General features: G+C 39.1%; 1 protein-coding gene across 2 annotated transcripts in view; it reads left to right on the top strand.

Annotated features, from left to right (window-relative positions):
• The window catches only part of RASSF3 (Ras association domain family member 3), a 90,794-nt gene extending 64,957 nt beyond the window's left edge, over positions 1-25,837 (top strand). For both annotated transcript variants that reach the window (XM_053977772.1, XM_053977773.1), the window contains 4 exons: positions 19,457-19,564; positions 21,084-21,351; positions 22,516-22,631; positions 22,988-25,837. In XM_053977772.1, the coding sequence (XP_053833747.1) occupies positions 19,457-19,564; positions 21,084-21,351; positions 22,516-22,631; positions 22,988-23,137 (642 nt within the window). In that variant the 3' untranslated portion in view covers positions 23,138-25,837. The remainder of the gene's footprint in view (positions 1-19,456; positions 19,565-21,083; positions 21,352-22,515; positions 22,632-22,987) is intronic.
• Positions 25,838-25,865: the final 28 nt, after the last annotated feature.

Here is a 25,865-nt window from a genome sequence, read left to right as displayed (position 1 = left end):
GAGGGCTTCCACACTGTATCTGATTACCCCGTGAAACGTGAATGTGGTCTTGAACTCTTGGCCAGATACCCCATCTGCTCACGCTTTTCTTTATTATCCTTTTAAGTGGTTTTGTTGTTGTTGTTCAAGGTTTTTTTTTTTTTTTTTTAATTTTAGTTTAATATCATTTGCAGCAAGATGGCTGGTAGTTCAACTGATTTTTCTTTTAGTTATTCTTTATTTGGTATCCCTACTTAGATTAGGCCATCGATATTATGGGCTTTACTTTCCATTTCTCCTTATTTCTTTGTCTGCCTATATTCAGGCAGAAATAGTTCCCTTTTTTGTAGGTTGGTTTGTTTGTTTTTAAATATTGTCTTTTATAGCAGGCTGTTAATGTTTGCTGCAGTTGAAAGGCAGATATTACAAAATATGAGTCTCTGTCCTCAAAGGTTGTAAACAGAGGAGTAATTCTTGCTTTTTGTTTTGCCCTAGCCAGATAAATTAGCTCTCATGTGCCTTAAGTATGTAGGATTTGCAGATCACTCTTGACCTGTCAAAATGAAAGCCAGCTGTAACAATTGGATACCTGTCTTGTGGGTTGAAACAAGAGCTGTGTTTTCTAAAGCTTGGCCTGCTATTTGGAATGCCAGGCTTTCTTTGAGAGTGGAAGTTTTTTGGCAGATTTTTTTTCCCCTTAGTAGAGACCCTGGAACAGCTACTTTCTGCAGTGTCTTCTGTATGTGTGGTGGGCTGACCATACTTTCTCCAGGGCAGCAGAAAACTTGTACTACTGTTTTTTCTGTGGGCTTCAAATGGAACTCTGAAATAAACGGAGGCTGTTTTTAATACTAAAACACTGACTTCAGATTCAAGACTTGTGCTTGAAAGCTGTGACTTGAGCAAGTGATAGAAGAGTGCTATGGTCTTGCTAAACATGAGGTAGCTCCCATCTTGTCAGCTCTCTGGACAATCCGCTAACATGGTGCTGAGATAGACCAGAGGAGAGCATTAGTAACAAGGAGAAAGCAATCACTGTCTTTAAATCGGAAGCAGCAATGTAAGTGATAACTAAAACATCTAAAGCAAGAAAATGTTTTAAAGACCATTTGTACAAAAAGCTAAACCAATTCTTCCCCCAAGAGAGGGGAGCTCTTGAAAAAAGTCTTTTTAAGAGTTGTTACCTATGCTGCCATCTATTTTAATAGAAAGTGAGAAAACATGATTCCTTTTTGCAGTGTTTTATCTGTTCATGAGCTTATTTTTCCATCCAGGTTCAACTTCCACATCTTTTAGTTTATCATAAATCTTGTAAAAATAAATAGTTGTTTAGCAGAATTCTTGTTGAATTGTATGAGTGTGTGTATATCTATACGTGCGTGTGTATATATATGTATATAATATGCATGCCAAGGCTTAATATTGTGAAGTTAACTGCAACTGTTTCATCTGAAAACATCTCACTGTCCTTAAGTGTAAAGTCTTGTCACAGTCTTCATAGATACTTAATGAATCCTAGCCCTGTGGTACTCCAATTCTGTATTGTGCTTTCTAGGTAATAATAAATGACCACATTAAATTGTTTTTGTGTTTATTTTAAAAAACACTTGATAGGTAAGTTTGGAAAAGTAATTGTTATTATTCTTCCTTGTCTCTCTGGGTTAAGCTACAACTTTTAATTACATTATCACTTGCCAGCATCCCTCCCACAGACTCTTTGCCTCATCCAGCACACAGAATATATGCTGCTAATCGTGATGAGTCTTTCCCCTTCTCCTTATTGTAGAGTATGTGGCATAAGGCCATAAATTCCCTGCATGGTACTCAAAGCTTGCATTAAAAGAAGAATTAATCATTTCAGCAGGGATTTTTTTTCCTATGATATTTCACAAATGTTTGTGAATGTGCCTTCCAATAATAACATATTAACAACAGCTTCTTCCCTTCTGCAAGTACACCACTACTCATGTTTCTGGCTTTAAGTCAAAGTGTGTTTTGTGTTGTGGTTGAATTGGGTGATCCCTAGCTGCTTCACCTCGGGCTCTGTGCATGCCTCATCTGACAGTCATCTTGGTTGGCCAGCCTCACTTTGGGACCTGCTGTTTCTCTCTTGCTCATTGCTGGTGATATTCCCATTTAATGTGGAAGCTGAAACACAAGAAACGTGTGGATACCCATATGAAGTCAAAAGCCAGATCTGTCTTAGAGCAGTGTCTGGCAATTACTAATGGTACGTGCTGGGGAAGAGCAAGAGAAACAGGGCAATTATACAATGATATCCTGCCAGAACACTCTTCCAGCCTCTTTGATTTTCAGGCTGGGATGCTTTTTCCTGGGAGTTATCTGGTTGCTTTTGCACCCATGTAGACTTTAGCATCCCCAGAGTGCTGTGACATGGAGTTCCACAGATCCACTTGCAAAAACCACTCTGTCTTTCTATATTTTTGAAGTCTGCCTCCTGTGGATGTGACTGGAGTAGGATTCAGCTGTTGACTGAATGCTCATATGCAGGTGTGAGAATGCAGGTGTCTTGCTGATGATGTTGGCAATGCAGCTAAGAGCCATTCAGCTCACCATCAGGTCAACCTGTGGGTTGGGACTCAGAACTTAAACCAGAGGTATCTAATGTTGTCTTGGGTACTGCTGGATGTGTATCCTGCCCAATCTTCTGTTGCCACTTGATAGGTTGCAGGCATCCAGCTAAGCCTCTGACATATCTGCCTGCCCTGTGCAGGCATCTCGGATATGCTAGGATTTCTCATGTATGGCACTTGTGTTTTGTCTGGTGGAATTGGCTCCTCTGTGTTATTGCATCACCTGGCATGGGAATTAAACTGTTCATGTACTTTGATCAGATCAGATTTGATCAGTGTCTTGTGTCCTGTCCTGTCCCCCACTTTGCTCCCTCCTCTGTGTCGTAAGAATTATCCTCTGCTTCTGATCTGGTTAGATCTACAGCTGTGACAGACTTCTGCTTGTATGTCACATTGCAGAGAACTTGTGTGGCTTGTGCTTGCTTTGCTTGCAGATGTGAACGTTCATGACTCAGCAAATCCTAATAATTCTCGGGTCTCAAGTCAGCTCCCCTAAAAGGAGAGAACCTGCCATTAGCAATCATCTGTGGATATTTTTGTGCTTTAAACTCCTTTTCAGGGCAGGGGCAGAACTTGTTCCTGCCAAGCCAAATTCACTTGAGAGGTTCCTCTCATTGTTCCTTCCTTCTTTGCTGGGCTTCTTCCAGTTTCTGCAGCAAGGGATCTTACAGACTCAGACTTGCAGTTACAGCTGCTTGATGAAAGTATCACCACAGAACACCTAAAAAAGTTTGTGTTTGCAAGTGTATGAGGAAAATAATGCTACGTGTAGTGTGGAGAATAATACACTGATGGTAATCCATAAATTAATTAGCTTGTTCTGTTGAGTTGTTGATGAGAATAAGTCTAACAATGCTGCTCAAGAAGATGCATGCATTTATTTAAAAGAGTAGGTGAACCTTGAATTGAGCAACAATTCTGAAACAGTGCTAAATGCATCTCTTTCAGCACATGGTCCTGACCTACTGTGCATGTGCTAGCTTTCCCCATTGGTTCCCTGTCATCCTCATGGACTCCACAGCTTTCCCTTTGCAGTTGCAGCTGCTCCAGGGACACTCAGAGGAATTTTTATCATGGACAAACCCATTTCCCTACACCTTCTCCCTCTGCTCCAATGGAGCTGTTTGGCTGGAGTTTTGAGAGAGGGGAAAAATGTCTTGATACATAATGTTGTGAACCTTGGCTCAAGATTTTTAACATTAGTTGCAGTTGTGATCAACTAAAAAATGGCTGTTGCCATCTGTGCAATTTCAGACAATACGTGCTTGTGTATTACCACAAGGTAATGGTAATGGTTTGTGTTCTTTTAAAAGGATCTGGTTGCAAATTATTGTTGCAAATTTGACACTTGGGTGTTTGCTTTTACCTTCTGAAAGCATGTTTAGTCCCTTTCCCTAGCTTTATTTTCAGTGAAATATATTTAAACCCATTACTTAGTGGTTGTGTTCAAGTTCATAGTAAAACATATAGCCTATACTTGCTCAGTACTTCACTTCCAAAGGGCTCACAATTAAAAACTCACAGATTAAACTTCATCTTAAAACTACATGTGTATTCATGGCAAAATCAGAACTGGCTCTTCATTCCTGCTATGTGTGCTGGAGTGAAAAATACAGACTTTCCCCATTATCCAGCTGCAGAGACAGTAAATTAGAGGCCTCTGAAGGGGCCAGGTGTCCCTTGGCAGCATTTTGATGTCTCTAGTTTCTAATAAACAAGCTGGATATTGGGAGTTTCTAAGTCAGTCTGGGTATGGGGAGTGTTGCATTCTGTTATTTATAAATCTAAATAAGTATTGCTGTGCTCCTTTGCCTGCTCTTTCTTCTGTTAATCCTTAATTTTTAATCTTGTTCAACTGGATTTGTTCAGTGCTTTTTTACTTCAAAACTATGCAGTCACTTAAACAGCTTGAGTCAAGACAGCAGATACCAGCGAGGGCTTGGACAGAAACTAAGACCACATTCTGCAAACAGCTGTTGTGGTGGAGGGTGGCGGTAGCTCTTTCAGTGGGAGTACTCTGTGAACTGGAGCAGTCAGATCTGGAAGACCTTGTAATGTTAGAAAAGTTAATGTGAGAATCAATATTCTAGTGCCAGCATTCCTGATAACTTGGTATTTCAAAACATCCCATTAAATAGATGTATGGGACTCTGCGTAAACTGGAACACAAGAGTGCTGAGGTTATGGGTGCAGGGATAATGTTTGCTTGTTCTGTGTAATGTTTAGAAGAGGTTTGCTAAGCCTACTGTTTACAACTGGTTTGCAAAATATTCCCAGGAATGTACAGTTGTGCTGGCAAATTATTATCTTAACCAGTAGTAATTTGCAAAGAGATCCCAGAGGGAGTAGGAGTAGTTATGACCAGTCCTAATACACAGGAGTGTGTTTGATGCTCCCAGTTAATGGGCAAGTCACTGCAAAGGGCTGGCATTCCCATGTCTACCAGCAGAGAGCCTCTCTCCACCCACCATCTATAGCAGTCGATTGGTCATCTACCTAGTATCTATTATTAATTTGTAGAAGAATCTGCTTCTGCAGTGAAGCTTATTCTGTTACGTGTTTCATTGACAACACTTGAACTAGTTAAAACAACAGCATGACCCCCTGGTGATACTCCATCAGCCAGTTCACATGTACATGAATTCCCTTCGAAGCATTTAGAGATCAGGTTGGACACAGGTGTTCTGGTAGGCGGGAAAAACAGACAGTGATGGCTGGTGGTCTCCCGAGGCGTGCCAAGCAGGAGAGGTGGGGCAGTGGGGTTAGTTCTGCTGGAAAAAGTAGATTATTTCCTGCCCAGCTTAATCCTTTATGTCTTGGAGCATGGAGTTGGGACTCTGGTGGCAGGAGAACACAGTGCAGAGTCTGCACAGTGTCTGCCCTCCTGTCAGATATAGAGGGTGCTTTGGAAAGCCTCATCCCAGAGCAGGCTTTTTGGCTAGCCTGTGTATGGGCTGGGTTAGTGCCATGTATATGTGTGGGAGGGTGGCTGGAAGCAGGTGTGCTTCATTTCTAACATAATTATGTGACCATATAAAACTGCTTAGGAGTACAAAAAAAGGAGAGCATTTTCTCCTTATGTTACCAGTAACATCAAGATGTTGCTGGTTTTGATCACTCTTTCCTCAGGGTACAACTAGATGACTTCTGATTCACTAGAAATGTGGTATTTCCTAGTCTGGTTAAACTTATAAGATGTTTGAGAGTCTTGTTAATTTTTCAATAATGTAAATTAGTTAGATGTACGAGATTGAGAAATTGCAAACAAAATACACCTTTACTGAAGCAAAACTGGAAGGTATGGTGGCACCTCAAGTTGTATACCCCACAGCTTTATCTTTTCTTAGGATCACATACCCCCTTTGTAGTTTGCTTGTTTAGATTGTCTGTGCTCTTTTTCTGAAATGCTGAAAAGCTGTAGCTAGCTTCTTCCCACTTCGCATCATAAAAACTATTTGGTTAAAAGCATGTAGTAAGCTCCCTTCGTTCCTTATGTTTCTATACTTTGATGTTGCCATGCCATTTTTTCTGAAAAGTTGCCATTCCTGCATATATGCATATGTCGGCATCATTGTATATCACCTTAGTCAGCCTATGTAAGTAACTACTTTGATTTTTGTTAATTTTTACTAATTAATAAATGAAGAATCCTGCTGATTTCATTAGGATTTTCTCATGAATGGTCTTAATAGGACCATTCATGGACTATGCTCTGCCATTTTGAGAGAACTTTCTTATACTTGGGGTGCCATGTAGTTTTTGTGTAAAAGTGAGGCTTACTATTATGCTACCGTAACTTCCAACATTCCTAATGTGGGACAGAAGTGATTGGATGCTAAATGAATGCCTCCTGAGCACCCTCTGCATTGTTCTGTTGTCTGTAGTTTCCAGTTCTGCTCCTTGTGTTATAATACGGTAGCGCTTGCTAGGGTGCTGCATAGGGGAAACACCTATGTGTTCCTCTGCCCATTCCCTACCCCTTGCAGCCAGGCATTACAGAGTAACTTTTTATGTGAACCCACAATGTTTGTCGATTTGAAAAGTTTTTGCTATCACATTATGCAAAGGACATACTGGTAGAAATTTGGCTGAATTTCAGTGTTCTGGCAAAATTGCTTTTACAGGTTTGGAACAGAAGAAATACCAATACTTCAGTTAATTACATGGTTTGCTTGAGGTAAAAGCTGAGGCCCTTCACATGTGGCAATTAGAGAGGTCTTGTTAGAGGACCTGTATTATATATGCTCAGTGGAAGAGTGGATGTGAACTGACTGGTCTGATTACAGGTTAATGCTTTTGTCTGTGTCAAAAGTTCCAGATATATTGTTAATTTTTCCAGCTCTCAAAAAGGCTCCCCTTTACTTTACAGTTTTACGTGTGCGTGTGTATATTTGTAAGCTAAGAATGGCTCCAGTGATCTACAAACTTCTAATAAGATAAGATAGAGGTATAACTTAGTAGTTTAACAACTGTAAGTTTAAAGACCTGGGCAAATGCTATGTTCCCAGTTGGGTGATGGTTTGTTTTTTTGTTTTGTTTTTTTTTTAACTTTTATTTTTATCTCCTTTTAAAATGGTGTTGATACCTGGTTGCATGCTTCATTTTATTGGCTAAAACCATGAGTTCTCCGTGTTTTCTGTTAAAAGTACAGGAAATGTTAACAAAACATTTCCAGTACTTTTATTAAAAGGCAGTTGTGATTTTGCTTTGCAGAATTTGTTGTTTATTTGAGGAAATTTTGATTGTACTGGTTTCAGCTTATCTGATGCTTGCCCATACGGTGGCCCATCCTTTTCAATGTGTTCTGTCTTCTGAGTGTTTTCTCAGAGGGTGTGGTGGTACTGATTATCCTTATTACCTCTAACAAGAATTTTTTTAAATGAAAAATTCTACTAGACTTTTTTGCTTCCACCTGAAATGCCTATCAGCTCTAGCAGATCTCATACCTTCACATGCTTCATAATTACATTTCCTGAAGCAGAAGTCAGGCTTAAGGAAAGGTGGAGTAGCAGCAGCGCTTCCTTGTGCCTGTAACATCCTGCCCATAAAAGCAGGGAAATAGCTGTTTGGAAAGGAAAAAGGAACAACTTTTTGAACTTTCTGTTGTAAAGTCAACACATTCTCCTATTTGCTCCTTAAGAACAAAGCATGTAATCATTTTCCCCCTTCTCTGGTTTCCTGGTGGCCATTCTCCAGCATGGCCAAATAACTTGTATTTGGAGTTGGGCCATAGCATCAGGTTGTAAGCAAGCAAGCCCTGTTCTCCAGTGCAGCCTAATTGCTGTTCTCCTGACCTTTCCTCAGATGGAGATTTTGTTTATCCACCCTTTCCTGTGGGATATTCATTAACCATGTTTTGAAGTCTTCTGTTCACACCTCCCTTGAACACCTATCAGTTGTGGCTTCCTACTCTGTTCTCTCTCCACTGTGTCCTGCCAGTATTGATCTAAATAGAACTGCTGTCATTCCACTCTTTTGTTGATGTTTTTTAAAAAATAAATGTCTGAGTGTAACAACTGTCCTGTAATTCTAAACTGGTTCGCTACTACAGAATGGTCTGCCCAGATACAGAAACTGTGGGTTGATGAGAAGGGAGCAGCATGCTCACATGAGCACTGCAGATGTTAGTGGTGTAAACTGTCCACTGAGACATGGCACCAGCCTAGCACAGTGTTTGGGTAAGTTGGGACTTGTGCCATGAGGTGTTTATTGCACTGTAGTTCTCTCATGCTGCAGACTTGGTTAATGCTTATGTTATCTGTGGGCTTTTTTTAAACTGTGCAAAAACAAAACCCTGTCTTTCCCTTGCTAGTTCTTCTGTTTTCAGTTCGTTTATTCTTTTTTCTCTTGTTTATTTCTTTTTTCACCTGTAAAAAGAAAAAAATACCTTATTCATCCTATTTAAGAAAGGAGCCTCCTGGATTTGTGGAAGTAATCTGCTGGCTGGTAGTGATTCTGATACTGGATGAGGACTGTGACAGCTGACACTGGTTTCTCAGACAGTGGTAGCATCTAGCAGAGAAGGAGGCATATGGCTTAAATTGTCTCAGCATTGGAGGCACTTGAATTCGTTTGTAAGAAATGAATGTGTTGTGTGTGTGTATTCTGGAAAACAAATTCATACTGAAACTGGGCAACAAGTGTATTTTTGCAAAAAGGGTTGAAACACAAGTTAGTGGCAGTTTTCAGTTTTTGCAATGGTAGTAGTATGGTTTGTCTTTCTTCTTAGAAAATGTAGGTGTTTTGAAAAAACTTGTACTTTTGTCAGTCTCACTCTCCTTGCAGCTGAATTGCTTGGTAGCCTTAAATGTGTGTGTGATAGATAAAATCCAGGTGGTAGAAAAACAAGAGATTGAAACCCCTGAGAAGCAGGTTATCATTACCACGCTGATGAGTTTATTCAAGGCATAATCTTCCTGACTGTTGGTTGGTTTCCTCACCATGCAGAGATCTGAGGATTGAGTGCCATCTTACCAGTGTGATCTTGAGGTCACTAGGACATGAGCTTTGGTGACATGGGGCTGGATGGCTGAGGTCCAGCAGCCAACTGCCTTTACCAGTTTGTTCTCAGCTGGGCCATGAATGCTCTACTGCATCTCTCATCCACAAGATGAGAGGAATAACTTAAAATGGGGAGGTGCAGCAAAGAGTCCAAGAGTAGTCCAAGCCTTTTATTTTCTTTCTTCCTGGAACAGCAATCAAATCTGAGCTCTGAAGTCTTGGTAAGTTCAAACTGGAATTCCAGTCAAATTGAATGAAGGTGGAGAAAGAACTGAAAATTTCCTGTTTGCTGCAGCCTTCAGATAATTGCCTAAGGGGGGGGGTTCAGATTTTTTTTTTTTCAACATTTGACTTCTTAAGGCTGAAGATACAAAATAGAGGTAAAATCCTATCATTAAGGTCAATGTAAGTTTACACTACAGTAGTACATGGTCACCTAGTTTGCCCCCATCCATTTTTCTCTCTTGAATTTTTGCCAGATCAGTTAAAGCAGTAGTAGGTAAAGCTAATGATTATAGTATGCTGGTTTAAAAATGTCTTTTGGATACCATCTGATTTTAAATAAAATGTGGTAATTAAAAGGCTGTAGCAAAGAGTATAGTCATTACAGTTTTAATTGTTAATGGAATGTGCCAGGTGATACAAATTTTCTGGAGCGTGAAAGAAGGAGGAAGTTTTTCGTGCAGGCTAGGCTACAGGGGTGCGTCCTTTTGTCTGCACTGTGAAATACCTAATTTGGATGTCTCTTTGAAGAGACTGGTTTTTAATAGTTCTTTGGAAGCTGTGTAGAGACTTAATTGCACAAATCGCAGCGAGAGAGGCTGTGTTGGTGTAAAAATATTTCCTATGTACTGATTTCATGAAAACCTAACTTGTTTTAAACTAGAGCCAGTCAGTGCAGACTATGAGATTTTGGATGGAGTTAGTTTTTAGCTCTGTTTGTTTTGTATATATATAAAGCAGCAGTTACATAACTTGACTGTAAATGCATGGTATGGTTTTATTGTGATCATATTTAACATACTAAGAAGATACTTCTGCTACTTTGGCTTAGAGGTTGTGTATATTACTGAAGATACCAGTGATTGCTTACAAGTTTGAGCATTCTCCCAGTCTGCCAAGGTTATTGTTACAAGCTTTTGAGGCCTTTAAAAAGCAGACTTCATTTGAAAAAGATAGTTCTACTTCCTCAATTTTGTGGGGGTTTAAGATGAGTGTGTGGTAGAAATTTTTCCCTTCAGAAAAGTTTCAAATGTGAGATCAGCACCAGGATGATAAAGACAATAACAGTAACTTTTTGAATTTGAAGAACTGTATGTTCTTCAAAGTACTACATCCTCCCCAAAACCCTGGCATTTCTTTGAGAAGACCATTCATCTTTCTGAACATTTTTTCACTGTAGTGTCTATGATAAGGGAAAACTGTCAGGGTTGTTCTATATCCAAAGAGCCAATATGTGATATTTCCTAGGTGAGAATTGTTAGTGTGCATTTTTGAGGTTTGTGGTTTTTTCTTTTAAGTAGAACAAATCCAAACTAAAATTACTTGGTTGGTGGGACTGTTGTGATCATGTACAGGCTCACCATTTCTGTCTTAACACCAGCCCTAAGGCTTGGCCCGGTTATGAAGTCCTTGTTTTCTCTCAGCGCAGGCTGGTTTTAAAAGTAATTTAGTGACACAATCTTAGAACTACCCTACCAAACCCAGGAAGGGAATGTTGCTCTAAAGATAAAATGGTGTTTGACACACTTCGCAAAAGCTGGCACATCACCCAGCTTCTGCTGATACAAGGCCCACAACTGAGCTTGCTTCAGACTGTGAAGTGCTGGCAGTAAGCATAGGGAGAAAGCTATGCCTTGGCCTGGCATGGGGCTCGGTTCCCCAGGAATGGCTGGTTCCAATGTCAGCTTTAAAGTAAACTGTAGATAGTTGCATTTGAAGACCTGAGAGGTTGTCATTGTAAGCAACCTCTTCCTGGCTTCTGTTGGATGGAGCCTGTTGGATTCTTGCATTGTAGGGTCGTATGCAAATTCTGTGGTGTAATAACCCAGAGCCCTAATGTTACATAGTTGTTTGGTCTCTACTTGTATTAGTACCCTGGTCTTCAGACCATACTTAACTTTCAAGACACACTGAGTAGTTTTCAATGCAATATCCTATATAAGCTTGTTTCCTAATGATCTTTTAAAAACTTGATTTTGTTGTACAGGTCACAGAGGCTGGTAATCCATTTTAGTTCATTAAACACCTTATGTGTTTAAATAGCCAGCAGTTAAAACTCACACTTTCTGAAGAGGAGACCTGAAGGAAATTATTTGCTGTCTGTGATATTTCTTACATCTAGTTATAGTGAAATTTGCAAAACTGAAACAGCTGTTAAATGTTGTTTAAATCATATAATATATTTTTTTTTAAACATGACATAGTATGGAGAGGGAAAAATGTACAAATCTGTGTAAAGTCTGTTGTGTCTTTAGGGACGAAATCTAATGCTAAGCCTGAGTTGCTATTATTTGTACAGTTGGTTTTCACTTTAAACAGATGACTGCTTTTTGAAACTGGGTTGCATGCCAGTAGTTAAAGTACAACCATGTAGGGTACGACAGGGTTTGTAACTAGGGGTTTTCAGAGGTGATGTCACGATGAACTTAAACGAAACTGTAGCAACAATGTTAATGTCACCAACAAATATATTCAGTTTTCTAGCCTTCCTTTCACAATGCCTGAATATGAACTTTGTTTATATTACTTCTGTTGGAAGGAAAATAATTTATTGAAAGGAATAAAGGGAAGTTACAACTTTTGTTTTGTTTCTCTGCTACTTAAAAATATTCACCATATAAATATTTGAGTGTTTACATCAGAGGGGGCAGATGGAGCCATAATGTTTTACTTTGTCATTCATTGCTTTCATTAGCGTGCCAAACCACATGGCGATACTTGGTAAAAACTGAAAATAGTCAGAAAGTAACAAGTATTTATTAACTGTAATGCCTGTGCCTTGTAAAATTACGATAAAATTGTAACTGTGGTGTTGCATGGGGATTTCTGTAACCACTATGGAAGGGAGACCACATAGCATCATGGATAAAAGTAAAGATTTGTTGTAGACCTGTAGCATACAGATTTATAAACAAACAGCATCTAAGCTTTGGTGCACCTATGTCGCAAGTTCTGATACGGGTCTGGTCCCCACATCCCATTTTTGTGGTTAGTCACCCTGCTGTAAAATGATTGAGAGGATGGAGCAACTACCTTACAGAAGACTAAGGAGTTCAAGGCTCCTTACTTTGGAGAGGAGAAAAAGGGTGTGTGTGATTGTGGTTTACAAAATTAAAAAGGTGATAGAAAAGCTGAAGGTGAAACTTGGATTTACCAGGTCTTGCCATATTAGGATTAAAGAGTATTCAATGTTTTTAACAGAAGTTGTCATCTATCTTAATAGAAGATCAGCTTAAAGCAGATGGCAGTACCTCTTCACACTGCAGTGATGAATTTGTGGAGCTTGCTGCCACAGGAGGTGTAGAGACTGGCAGTGGTGGCAGGTTCAGAAAGGGCTTATGTGCGTGCATAGGCACCAGGCCCATAAATGGACGCCGAACAGACTCGGAAGGGAGGTGGCCTCTGAATTCCTGCTTCCACACTTGTGGATGCCAGCAGAGAGGCTGCAGAAAAGGCTCACGTGCTTGCTTGAAATAGCCTTTGTTTTTGCTGCTGTTGAAGACAGAATATCAGCCTGGATGCCCTGTACACCTGACCTGGGAGGGTGCCACTTCTCTTGCTCTTGTCAGGAGGACATGTTGTGGGCTGTTCTTGAACTCTCTCTGGCTGTCAGGATAATTGTTCAAACTCAAGTCGGCCAAATGTGCTTAGAAAAACAAAATCTTTTCCTAAAAAAGAGACTGCTTCTTTGCCCTGGTTGCCACTGTGAGAATTGGGTCTCCCTGGCTGCAGAAAGCAAAAGGCATTATAGGGAGATACAGAGATTATTCTGCCCATATCCATCCTGTCAGAAGAATTCCTCTTTCCCTGACCCAGAGAGCAACCTCATCTTGTTCAGGAGGCTGCAAACATTTCAAGATTCAGCTATGTGATAAGGTCAGTACTTGGAGATACTTGGATGTGAATGTTTCTTCTTGGCCACCCGCCCCCAGTTGGTCTTCTTCACACCTTTTTGCCTACTGGTGTCTCTGACTGGCTGTGACCAGCGTCTCTGCTTGGTGAGTCTCAGGTTTTCAGATGACGGAAGAGCACGTATCTGGAGTTCAGGCTTGCCCCAGGATAGAAGGAGAAATTACTGTCACTGGGAAAGCTGCTGTGCTCTCAGGAGAGCTAGGATGAGGGAGAAGTAAGATGCTTGTTTCAAAATAGTTTAATTGCAAGGTTTCAGTTTCTTTCTTTCCTGTAAGAGTGCTGGCCGGCTGTAGGAAGGAGTGTTCTTGCTTGTAGGAGTAACAACTGAGATCAGAATTCCATTTACTTTGTTTCCTGTATGCTCTGTTTTGCTTTTTTTGTTGTAGAATAGCACTGTTACTTAAATCCTTTCTTTAATGCAAATGTGATATAAGTAGGATTGCAATAGCTGTAATTTTTATGACTAAACAAGAACTTTTTTTTTTTTTTTTAAACATAGATTAGGCTGAATTTCTCATTTTCAAACCTTCAGTGTTTTATTTCAAAAAATATTTCTGGCCGCAGTTTACAGCAAGATCATGACATCTTCATTCATCTGACTGAACCATGGTCACAGTATGTGAGGGATTAATGTGAAACATGAGAGCTGAGATAGGGACTGATGTGTCTTAGTAGGTTGCTTGAGTTCCCACAGGTCTTTGGTTCTTCAGATTTCTCATAAAAATGCTTTATGTGTGTTCCTGGGATAGGACCAGGAAAGGTTAAACAACCTTTTGTCCATTATATTTTCCTCTGTCTTTCAAGCTGAAATACGAAGAGGAGCTTGGTTCCTCATTCCTGAAGAGATGCTAATTTCTTGAAGTTTTGTGAAAATAGCATGTTGGATGGAAGAGAGAGACCTTCTTGTATCTCTCCATATATAGAAGGCTGCAGTAGCAGTTTGGGGAAGCCAGGCATTTGACTCAAGGCAAGGATCCTGAGGATGCAGGCTTCATGGTTTTGGATTTTTCTTTCTTTGTGAAACTTTTTCTCAGCCTCATCCCATAGCAGCCTGTAGCTGTTGAGTTTATTAGTGCTTTATTACTGCATTCAGGACTAGGGTTGGCAGCAACCGTGAGACTTAGACTTCCATAAAGCTCCTGATGTGATGTGATTCCTCTTTTTTGGGACCACAAGTTGATTTACAGTTCACTTTAATTGTAATTTGTGCAGTTTTAGTTGTGTTTCTTGAGGATTCATGCTGAGCTAGTCTCATCTAGGGCTTTGCACTCAGCATAAATGTTACAAAGAGAGTGCTGCTTCTCTGAACATCTGTGCTACAATAAATGAGATGAGCATGGGGGGTGCAGGCGATAAAGAAAAAAACATTTTCTGCTCTTTTTATTGTGAGGAAGCTCAACTGTGAAGAGGCATTGCATCATGAGCTCTAATGAAAGACCAGCTATTCCCCTTGGGAAAATGAAAGCACTCGCCTCATTTCCCTCTTACTGGCAGCTGTTGCTTAGGAATTTTGTTTGAGAATGAAATGCTGCTTTGGTTGACCTGAGAAATGCCTTTAATACAAATGGCTGCCAGTGGGGTGTGCACTGTAGGTGTTGTGAAGGACAGAACGATTTTTAAAAAATTAATAGCTCAGACTAGAAAATTAGTGATTTAGACCCAAATATATCATCTGCATGACTTCTGGTGTATTCAGCTGTGTCCTTGAGACTAGTTTTTGTCTTTCCCATCTGTGCTGGTCTGAGGAAAAGGTAAGAACACATTAACATCAGAGAGTGGAAGGAGACCAGGAGCTCTGATGAGGAAAACATTTAATTGGGCTGGGAGGGGAAAGGGGTGTTGATGTGGCAGACATTACTGAGAATATAATTTGGTTAAGTGATGGAAGAGAACCTAGCTCAGATTCTATTCTATGTATTTTATTATTTAATTTTTACAAAAAATAGTATGGAAATGTTTGTGCATTGTTTTATAGAGAAAGTTCATTTTTTGAGCATTAGCACCCAGAAGTGATAATTGTTAAGCCTGGCAACATCTAGGTCTTGGCTGATGGAAGAGGACACAGTGTGAACTGTTCTGCTGGTTGTGCTCATACTTCACTCTGCTGCTGTGACATATACAAGGATCTGTGGTTAGGAAACTCATCACCAGGCCTGACTTTTGAAGAAAGGCAGTTTCCCAATTCCCTGCACTGTTATGAGGTGTGTGCTGGGCATCTTGTAGGGAGTCAGAAATGAATCAGCTACATCTGAACCAGCCCGGAGAAGAATCATGCTCCCCTTGTGCCTAAGCAGTGCACTGGCTTTGAGAACCTGTGCCAAATTTCACCTCCAAAATGCTCTTGCTACTTTGTTTAAAACAGCTGCCTTTGGAGCAAGTGCTTTCCCTGGGCAGGTGTGGCTTCAACCACTTGGTGGCCATTTCAAGAGCAAAATGTCAGAAGCACATTGTAAACCATAGTAGAGATGAATGAAGTACTGCTGTTGTATTGGATGACTCAAGGTCTTCACAGTAATAAATTTACCTGCTGAGATAACCAGGTGGAGTTTGATCTAGTAGACAGAAGCAGAGTTAGCAGGGGACAGCTTTGCTTTTAGTGGGTCCAGTTATGAAGGACCTACTATTTCCTGTGGGAAATGAGTTTGTCAAGTCTTCCTCAACCCACCGAAGTATGCTGGTCAAAGAAGACTTAAATATTTTAACTTCTAACATAGCTAGCAAAGCTGCATGGCAAAATATAGTGCCAGTGTATACTGAGAGCAATTCAGCCCCAACAAAGTTGGGGGGAAGAGTCAGGAAAAAAAATCCCTCTATAATATCTTGTTAGCTTCTCTTTGCATGTTGGCTAAGTACAATTAGGAAAATTAAAAGACACAGGTGCCTCAAATCCATGTATTCTGCTTAATGACATTTAGTGGGAGCAGCTGACCCAGTGAATCATGGTGGGCTGAGGTTTTCTTGTTCATTATAAACCCAGTGAGTTGTTCCTTTGTTGTCTTTCTGTTGGCAGCAGTCATGTGGGATTTACTGTCTCTGCAGTTTGTGTGACAGCAGTGTGATTTTTTGTAAGTCCTGGTGTGTAGCTAGTGAGGAGGTTTTGTTTGCTTGGTTGAAGTTGTACCCTGATGAATTAGTTGGAGTGTTCTTTTTCTTTGGTTGCAGGATGGTATCACCAGATTAATTCATGAAGATCCTGGTCTTAGGTTTCCAGTGGCATCGAGTTACTTCCTCTCCTCGGACACACTTCACTTTTCACTGCCTGTGGTCTTGATAGTGAAAGATGGAGGAGTAGGGTGATAATGATGACTGAAGTAAACAGCATTTCTGCCTATTATGTATTGTATTTTTATTGAATGATTTTGGGTCCATTTGTTTAATTTAATCCCAGTAGTCCTTTGTATTCAGTTCAGAGATTTGCTATGAACTGCATGCTGTTGAAATTAATTAAGGCACAGGCTTTGGTTGTTTAGAAAATGAGTTAGAGGTACATTTGTTGGCAGAACGCTCACTACAAAAGGAGGCAATCTTCGCTTTTGTGTGAACACACAGATGTGTTTCTTGTGGGCTTCATTAAGCTTTGCCAAACTTGTCTGGCCTCTAGTGCAAGAAGGTAGAAATTCCTGTGGCATGTTCAAGTATGGAATCATGTCTCACTCATTTGAGGGAATGACAGCTGCCCCAGTGATGCCTTGTGCCCCACAGTTCTGTAGTGGAGCTGCACCTGGGAAGGCTGACTACAAGAGCATCATGAGCATCACCAGGGCTAGTCTGTGGGAAATCAGCTGGTTTGAGTGCTGGGCTTCGATGCTGTACTTGGATTTTGCTTGTCATGCCTGCTTCCATGGCAATCCCCAGGATTAGAGTGATCTTATGGGGTGGTGTCTTTGCTAACCAGATCAAATTTCTGTCATATTGAGAGAACAGTATGAAAACTCTCCTACGTGAAAATAGGAGAAAGTTTCTTGCTGTCTATTCATACCTACCAGTTCACCAAGGTTTGTCCTTTTTTTTTCTTCTTAATAATGCATACAGATAATTTCCTAGATTTAAGCCTTGTGAATTTTGCCCTGTGCCATTGCCATTAAAGGCAATAGGTTCTTTTTGTCATCTACAGTTATTAGAAGTCATTTTTGTGGATTTAAACCTTGAGGTGCACAGAAGTTAACGTGGAGTGGTTGTTTGATTGTTTATTTTTTTTTTTCTTAAACAAAGGTTGATGCTTCAACATAAGAAAGGTGAGGTTTTTTTCCTCTTTCCTAGTTAGTGTTTTTGCTTAATAATAGCAGATGTTGTGGGTGACTTCAGTAATCATGGTGACAGTTCCAACAGGGTAGGTACCTGCTTGAACAATCAGAAATGAATTAATAATAAGCATTAAAGCTGAAGTGTCCAGTATTGGAATTTCAGTATCAATATTGTTAGTAGATTGGAGAGGTATGAATTCCACAATGTGCTTGTTGTCTCTGAGGTGAGTCTTGGCTGGTATCCATGTGAAGGAGTTTGTCTGCACTTATACTGACAGGGAGCATTGCAAGTTAAAGCTTGGGTTCTTGAAATGTGTCCTATAGCTATCAGATAGAGGCCCACAGTCTGTTTCATGTCCCTTTAGTATCCACTTTTTTCCTTTGTGCCTGTTTTGTTTGCCCCCAGATTGAACATTATAAAGCTGAAAGAGCCTTTGGGGAGATGAAGTGGGCAGTTTAAATTAAGCTGTCTTTCTTTGTTATTTGGGGCAGTTTGGCGCAGAGGGAAGATGAAAAACAGAAGGGCAAGAAGGCTTCATTTCTCTAGGGAGAATAGAGACTTGAAATTAAAAAACATTCAGTAATTTGGTATTTGTAATATACTAGGTGGGGTCTGGCAACTGTGCAAAATGCTACACAATCTTAGAATTGTGCTTAAGGAACTAATGGCAGAGTGGCCTTCCACTGGTGTTCCTTTTTTGCCTCAGTTTCCTGATCTTGAAATAAAGGTATGCTTCAAGTTCTCCATTCAGACCACACCTTTCTTTTTATAGCTATGGGAAAAAGTCTGTCTCCAGCATGTCATTTAGTGAAATGCCATATAGGAAGGCAAAACTAAGCCTAAAAGAGCTAAAAATATTTGATTTTAAATTAGGAGACAGAAAAAGTTCAGCAGATTCTTTCTGGCAAGTGGAACCTTACAATGCCACAGCAGATGTGCTCATCTTTGGGGTAGTGTCTCACAAACTGAAGTGCCTGCAAAGATGTGTGCTGAGTGGTGTCCAATAGAGTGGGATACAGAGCAGGCCACTGAAGTCAGGGAAGTCCTTTCTTAGGATACATTACACTGTGTTTGTGAGGACAGATGGAACGGTGTCTTGGTTTGTCTGTAGGGTGAATGTGCTCAGGTGTTCTCTGAAAGCATCGAGGTTCTTCAGAGCTTCTCCCTTTTCTAATTGAAGCCTTAAATCATCAAAGCTGAGAGCTGAAATTCTTACATACTATATATGGCATTTGTGCTAGTGGTAGAAACTGGAGTGTATTTATAACACTGGTTTGCTGCTGCGGGAATACAGATTGGGAACAAATGTTTGTTTGGAAAAAATCCAATTCCAGGGTCTTCCTTTACTGCTGCACGTGAAATCCATAGCAACCTTGTAAAAGCAACTGTTGAAAAATCTTAATGGGGCCTTCCCCATGGAAAAAACAATGCAATTGGTGTAACATTATGTATCTGGAAAGTTACTTCTGATGGTTTATGTAGTAGGCAGTGACCCTGTATGTAGCACCCTGTCTGTCACATTGGAATGCAGGGATACTGTCGTATTGTTGGCACATGCTGGGATTGTTGGGGTATTTGTTGGGATGTGCTGCTATTTTCAGATGTACTCCTCATTTGTTCAGAAATACCTATTTGTGTCCCAAGTAATATTTAATGAAATTTTTAAGTATTCTTAACAAGATGGCATAGCACTGACATGAGGAAATCAAGTCATAAAATGAGCTAAGCTGTTTTGCATACTACTGCAAAATATTTGAAGGAAAACAGTTGCCAACAAAAGGGCACAGGTGTCTTTGGGTGTATTGATTAAACCATCTCCCTTCAGCCCCAGTGTTCTGTTTGATTTGCTTAATGTGTTAATCCTTTCTGTTGTTGCATAGCTAATGACTATTATGTTGACCCTCTGTGGAATAATTACCATTTGGACTAAGAATGTTTGTGTCCAGAATCATAAAATAATTTATTTTATTCTGTGTTTTAAAACTGCTGTCTTGTTTTTGAAGGATGTTCAGAAGGAGAGAGAACCTCATGTTTATCTCAGTAAAGAAGAAGTTAAAGAGAAGATACAAAGCTATAATTCATCTGTCACTGATAAATTAAAGATGACCTTGGTAAGTTTTGCATAGAATTCCTGTAATTTTTAATGTTGAGTTGTAACTTTGTAGTGCATTATGACTTGTTTTATTCTCAGCATCTTACATATGAAACTCTCTCTATTTAAATGATTTTCTAAGAGAACTTTCCTTAGATTGGCAAGTTAAATCTCATGTCTGAAATGCTTTTTATCCCTGTAGCTCTTTTACATGGATCAAACCAAAGTGCTGCAAAAACAAACTGATGTAATTTGAAATGTGTTTAAGGTAAACTGTAAGCTGACACTAAGGTGTACGTTTATCAGAATTGTCTTACAAATTCTGAAAATGCTCAAATGGTAAAAAATGAAGGTATATTTTTCTTGTTTCTGCAGATAAATTTTTGTCAGATTTCTTTGATAAGGATGCTCAAGCAGTGATAAAAGTTAAAACATGCAGTATTTATTATAGGATACTTTCAGAGTAGTCATACACGTTTTCAGCATGAAGAGACTTTCTTCTCCCAAAAACCGTAGAAATTACAAACTGAAATACATAAGACTTCTCATTTCCAAGGATTGTGAATCAGGTCTAATATTCAGTTCGGTTTACTCAAGACCATACTAACAAAATCACATCTGTCTCCTTAGCAAGCTGTTACTAGTTGCTGTGCTGTCCAGACTCTCTAATACATGACATATTCCTGTGGGTGTATAGGAAAATTTTGAAATTCCATTATATCCTAAACCATATAAGTATGACTGTGTACTAAAAAGATCTTTGTTATGTGTTTGCATGTGGATCAGGACTTAGTATGCCTAAAACCAGATAGTCAAAATTTTTCTAGCTCAGTAAGGTTTGATTTGCTTCGCTATTTTGTCTTTCAAAAGCAACTGAAATAAAGAATATCAGATATTAATTGGATTGGCATTTATTTTGGGGTTTTGCCTGGTTTTTTGGGGGTTTTTGTTTTGGTTTTTTGTTGTTTTTTGGGAGTTCTTTGGGTTTTTTGGTTGGTTGGTTTGGTGTTTGGTTTTTTGGAGTTTTTGGTTTGTTTGGAGTTTTTTGTTTTGGTTTGTTTGTTTGGTTTTTTTGGTTGGTTTGACCATGATTTGACCATCTAAATGCCTCAGACTAAGTTGACAAAGACAGCTAAAATGTGGGAGATAATTTCTGTGTTACTGCATTAAATATATTGCTGAAGATGGGTGTTAGTGATCTTTTTCACTTCACAATTCTCTCCTAAAGTGAAAACTTATCTCTGGTATGTTGTACCTTTTGCTTGATGAGGTCCTAATATACTTAGAATTCAACAGTTATTATTAAGAAAAAACTAATACTTAGTAGTTATTAATAAGAAAAATTAATATTCAGAAACTATTTCAGAAAGAATAACTGTCTGAATTACCAAAACAATACCTTTCCTGTGAGATGTCATGTATTGCAGTGGTATTTAAATAGTGTTCACTGTGAGCATTTTCATACAGCTGCTCCACTGTTGTGTCACAGGTGGTCATTGCTGATGATTTTAACAGTTCAGGCCTTTCCTTCATTGCAGAACGCGAATGGGATTTACACTGGCTTCATCAAAGTGCAGATGGAACTATGCAGACCCATCACAGTGCAGTCCTGCCAGAGCCAGGGGAGGTATGCTCCCAGCAATCAGGAAACTGCTTTTTACTTACCGGACGGCTGCGTGAACACCCTCCACATCAGCAGCACCAACACTGTTCGGGAAGTTATCGAGGCCTTGCTCAAGAAGTTCTTTGTGGCTGACAACCCTGCTAAGTTTGCACTTTATAAACGCTGTCACAAGGAAGATCAAGGTATAAGCTGAGCTTTTGGCATTTTGGTAGTGGAAGGGTTTGGGGAGGGAGTTGTGCTATAGTAACACTTAAAGTAAGTAAGGTGGAAGAACTCAGATAAGTGGGGGTGACAATCTTCCTACCTTGTCTTTTTTCCAATATGTAAAGTAGCATGGTAAGACAGTAAAAGACTGAGGGTATTTCAGGATAATTCATCCAAGACAAAGTCACCTGCTAAAACATTACATAGATCTCCTGTGCTTTGCAGTTTATTTTATTTTATTTTATTTTATTTTATTTTATTTTATTTTATTTTATTTTATTTTATTTTATTTTATTTTATTTTTATTTTATTTTATTTTATTTTATTTTATTTTATTTTATTTTATTTTTTATGTCCTTATCAGGTCCTAAATTTCAGCTGGCCTGCTACACTGCAGAGTTGTGAGATTAAGTTACAGGACAGGTTTTTAAAAAGATAAGCCATGGTGTCTGTGATGCATGAGGTACTGGCACTGGCAGACCGCTCTCGAGGTGATGACCGCTCTCATGTGTTGTGCTCACATGTTAGTGCACGTGGCTGTCCCTGGGCACTGGCTATTGTTTGAGTTTGTTGTAAGTTGTGGTGGAAATACCAGAAGATGGAAAAAGGTTTTTTTTTTTAGGGAAAGGTGCATTTTGCCAGTGTTGTATTTTTGCACTTAAAATCTGCCTTCCTTCCATGGACATTGAGAGCAGTTTCAGTAGTTCAGATGTTTCTGGCTGTCAGGCAAGCAGAGTTGTCTTTTAGACTTTGTGTGTGAAATTTTAAGTGGAGAGGGTGTCAGAACAGTGATACACAGCTCTGATGTCATAAATGCTTAGATAGAGCAACAGATCTGTGTGTTGTATTTTTTTCTTGTGGGTTATTTTTCCCCCCTGCCCTGCACATACTGTGTTGACTGGAGGCCATTTCATTCCTGTGCAAATGCAGTGTTGCACTGTCACCATCAGTCACCTGCTCAACTCCTCCCTAAAACTCACTGCTCAAAGCCAGTATGTAGACTGATAGATAAACAGTGTGTAAATTTTGGCTGCACATGCATCTTTCTGAAATTTTTTTAGCATTAGCTAGCGTTAGTCATTCCAAGTGTTTGAAACATTGTTGGTAAAGATGATAATTACTGTGGTTTCCTTCTCCTGCAGTTTATACCTGCAAGCTGTCAGACAGAGAACATCCCCTCTACCTGCGCTTGGTGGCAGGCCCCAAAACAGAAATGCTCAGTTTTGTTCTACGTGAGCATGAAACTGGAGAAGTCATGGTATGTCACACCCTCCTGGGTCAGTGTTGGTATAACTTCGTGAATGAGAGGGCTTCTGTTTGAACTGTGCTGACTGGGCAGATCGCTTTTTGGAAGCAGACATTTTTCCCCTGTTTATTTCCTTTGTGCCTTTTGTAAACATTTAATTTGTGGTTAGATTGACCTGTTGTTACTTCCAGAAGAAAAAAGCTTTTTAAAAGAGTGAAATATTTTCAGATTTGCAAGGAAGGTCCCTGATACTGTTTCAGTTGGAAATTGTCTACAGAGTCTGAGGTTTTGTTTGGAAATACTGTATATATAAAAGATTTGTGAATTTTCTGTTGCTCTCATCCATTCTTTGCTCTTTGTCTTTCCAGTGGGAAGCTTTTAGTATTCCTGAACTGCAAAACTTCTTGCGCATACTGGACAAAGAGGAAAATGACCAACTGCAGATCTTGAAGAACCGCTATGCAGTTTACAGGGGCAAACTTGAAGAAGCCCTTCGTGGGGTGCTGAACCCTGGTTAAAAAGGGGCCAAAGGACACTCAGGAAAATGTGCGCTACCAAATGTCAATAGAGCATGCCAAACCCAATGTACAAAGAGCAGCAGAGAGTAGTTTTCTTTATTCAGAAGACTGTTTTGTGATGCCAGGGTAGACTTAGTTCCATAAGCCAGGTCACTTAGCATCTTGCACCCACAAGAAAGGGATTCTGCATGTTTGTACATCAGTTTGCAACCCTCTGTGTGCCTAGAGAGTTTCCCAAGTTATCTTGGTGCAAGCTGTGAAACTGTAAGCAATTTCCTAGGATGCTATGAAATAATACCTTTTTTTTCCTTCTTTGCTTAATCTTTACAAGTAAGGATGTGCAAATTGATGTGTTAAAAAAATTATTAAAGCCATTTGGATGAGAATTAGTTAGAGCACTATCTTAGAGATGAAATTGATTTGCACTACCTTTCTGTTTTTGAATAGTTACTGTATAATTTGTGAGAGAACTGTTATAGGTGGAAAGCTTATGAGATCCTGTGGTTTGTACTGTGAAATTGTGGAAAGCTTTTAAGTGGTCTTTATGAAGAAAGTAAAGAGAAGGTTGAAAAGAAGGTAAGAGTTGGGGGAGAAGAACTCCAATAGCTGACAGGAGGTTTTAAATGAAAATAGTATTTACATAGAGGAAAGTTGAAATACTAATTCTGCAAGGTTAAAGTTTTAGTATGTTTTAATATTGTGAATAAGTTTTATGGTTTTGAACTGTAAATCCACACTGGAAAAGAAATAAAGATAATAGAAATAGTGGGAAGGAACGAGAAGCAAAAGCTAAGTAAAAATGGAAATGGAGCTGCACATACAGATCCCTTTTGGAGAAGCTGATTCCATAAAGGCATAGTCAGGGTTTGAAAAGTGTGGCAAATCTAAAAAGCTGCTTACTTGAATTCTGAAAAGTGGTCCATGTCTCAGATAACTCTGTGAGAAATACCTGTCTAGCGAGGGTGCAGACATAAGCTACAACTACAGATGCATTTGATCTTTATTTTAAGTCAGGTCTTTCCTCTGGCCCGGTGATCCATTTGTAGGCTGGATAATCTTGAATTACGATATCTGAAAGACAGAAATAGCTTCCTCTGCTTCTTTCTTTGTTAAAAGCTCAGTCCGGCAAAGAAAGTAGAATTTCTTACTCACATTTCCAGCCCAGCAGAATATTAACATTTATTGTCTGTTTTGGTGACTGAGCTTAGTAACTCTTGCTTTTAATAATTCAAAAGGTTTTTTCCTTATGGTTTTTAAACTCTTAATTGAAAAACTGATTACCAAATTCTGCAGACTGCTGATTTACTTGATTTAAAAGTAGGAAAGATGTAGCAAGAAAACTTTTTACTTTAGTGTAAATATAGTTGTTGTTCTTTCAGAGTTATTTATCTAAAAAAAAAAAAAATGTTCAAAAGAAACCAAAGAAGTGGGTGTGCAATAGAAGCATGGAAGCATGAGGCAGATACTGTAGTTATTATCATGCCAGAGAGGAAATGAGTTTTGTACTGGAGGGTGGGGGAGTGGAGAAGTGCTAAGGATTGAAGAGCAGCAGAAGTTGTGGTGGGGTTTTCGCCCCTCTGTTCTTAATGTGTTCGTTTTAAATTCCCAAGGAATTGTTAAAACTTTGGTGACATCTAATGGATACTGTGTGAAACTCCAAGATGCTTCTGTTCTTCCCCTTAATTTTATGTAATTGTGCCTTTGTTTCCTTTCCTTAGTAAGATTCTTTTTAAAACTCTTCACAAGGTTTTTAAGTAAAAAGAATTTGCAAGCTTATGAGACAATCATAATGTTTTAAAGAGTTAAGAGAAATTAAGAGTAGGACTAACTATAAAATATATCTAAGGCATATCTTGTTTGTTTTTTTAATTTCACATGTAACATTGTAGTGCATGTGTGAGTTAGTAACATTATCCTCAAATGAGACACTTTATAATGGTTCAGGGAATGCTTTTGTGTTTTGTTACAATTTGTTTTTCTAGGAATGCAGCAGCCTGTTGGTGGGTATTCTGTTAACATCTTAAGTTATGTTTCTGCCCATAACTATGTAATCATTGCATAATTGCTGTCAATATTGAACCATTTGTTGCTCAGATTTAAACACTGTTTGAGTTTTAAAGTTGAGTATAAAAATATGTGAATTTTGGTTTTACTTGAACTAAACTATCAGTCTTTTTAAGTAGGCACATCTTCATTTACTTTAGCCAGAAACCTCAATCAGTGTTGTATGCACTATGAGTCTTGATTTGGGGTGAAGGGGAAGGGGGTGGGGGACCAAAATAAACTTTTATTTTGTCTTAGTCCACAGTTAATTATTGTAAGATGTCATGTGTGGAGTTCATTTTCTTCCTTCTTGTTCTACACACTGGCAGTTACAGCAGCTTTAATTTAAATGGTCATGCCTGGTCAGTTTTATCTTTTTTTAATTTTAGCATCAAATTGAACTGTCAAAGCTTTTGTTGCAAAACTGTTTTCTTGTCATTATATGATGGTACCAGAATGACTAAATGATGAGGGAGGGGGAATGCAGGGAAACATTAAAATGTATGTCTTTAAATACAAACATTTAAACTATTTATAATTTTAACAAGTTTAGTTTTATTTTTGTAGGGAAGTTTTTATTCCCCTTAAAGTTATTACTGAAATGGCAAAAAAAGTGATGGTTCCATTATTAAAGCTGAAGTTGGCAATACCTGGTTACGTGACGTGTTTGGTTTTTCCTTTACCT

Source organism: Vidua macroura, chromosome 5, assembly GCF_024509145.1.
Source record: "Vidua macroura isolate BioBank_ID:100142 chromosome 5, ASM2450914v1, whole genome shotgun sequence".
Lineage (NCBI taxonomy): Eukaryota > Metazoa > Chordata > Aves > Passeriformes > Viduidae > Vidua > Vidua macroura.
This window is presented reverse-complemented; position numbering and strand designations above follow the sequence as displayed.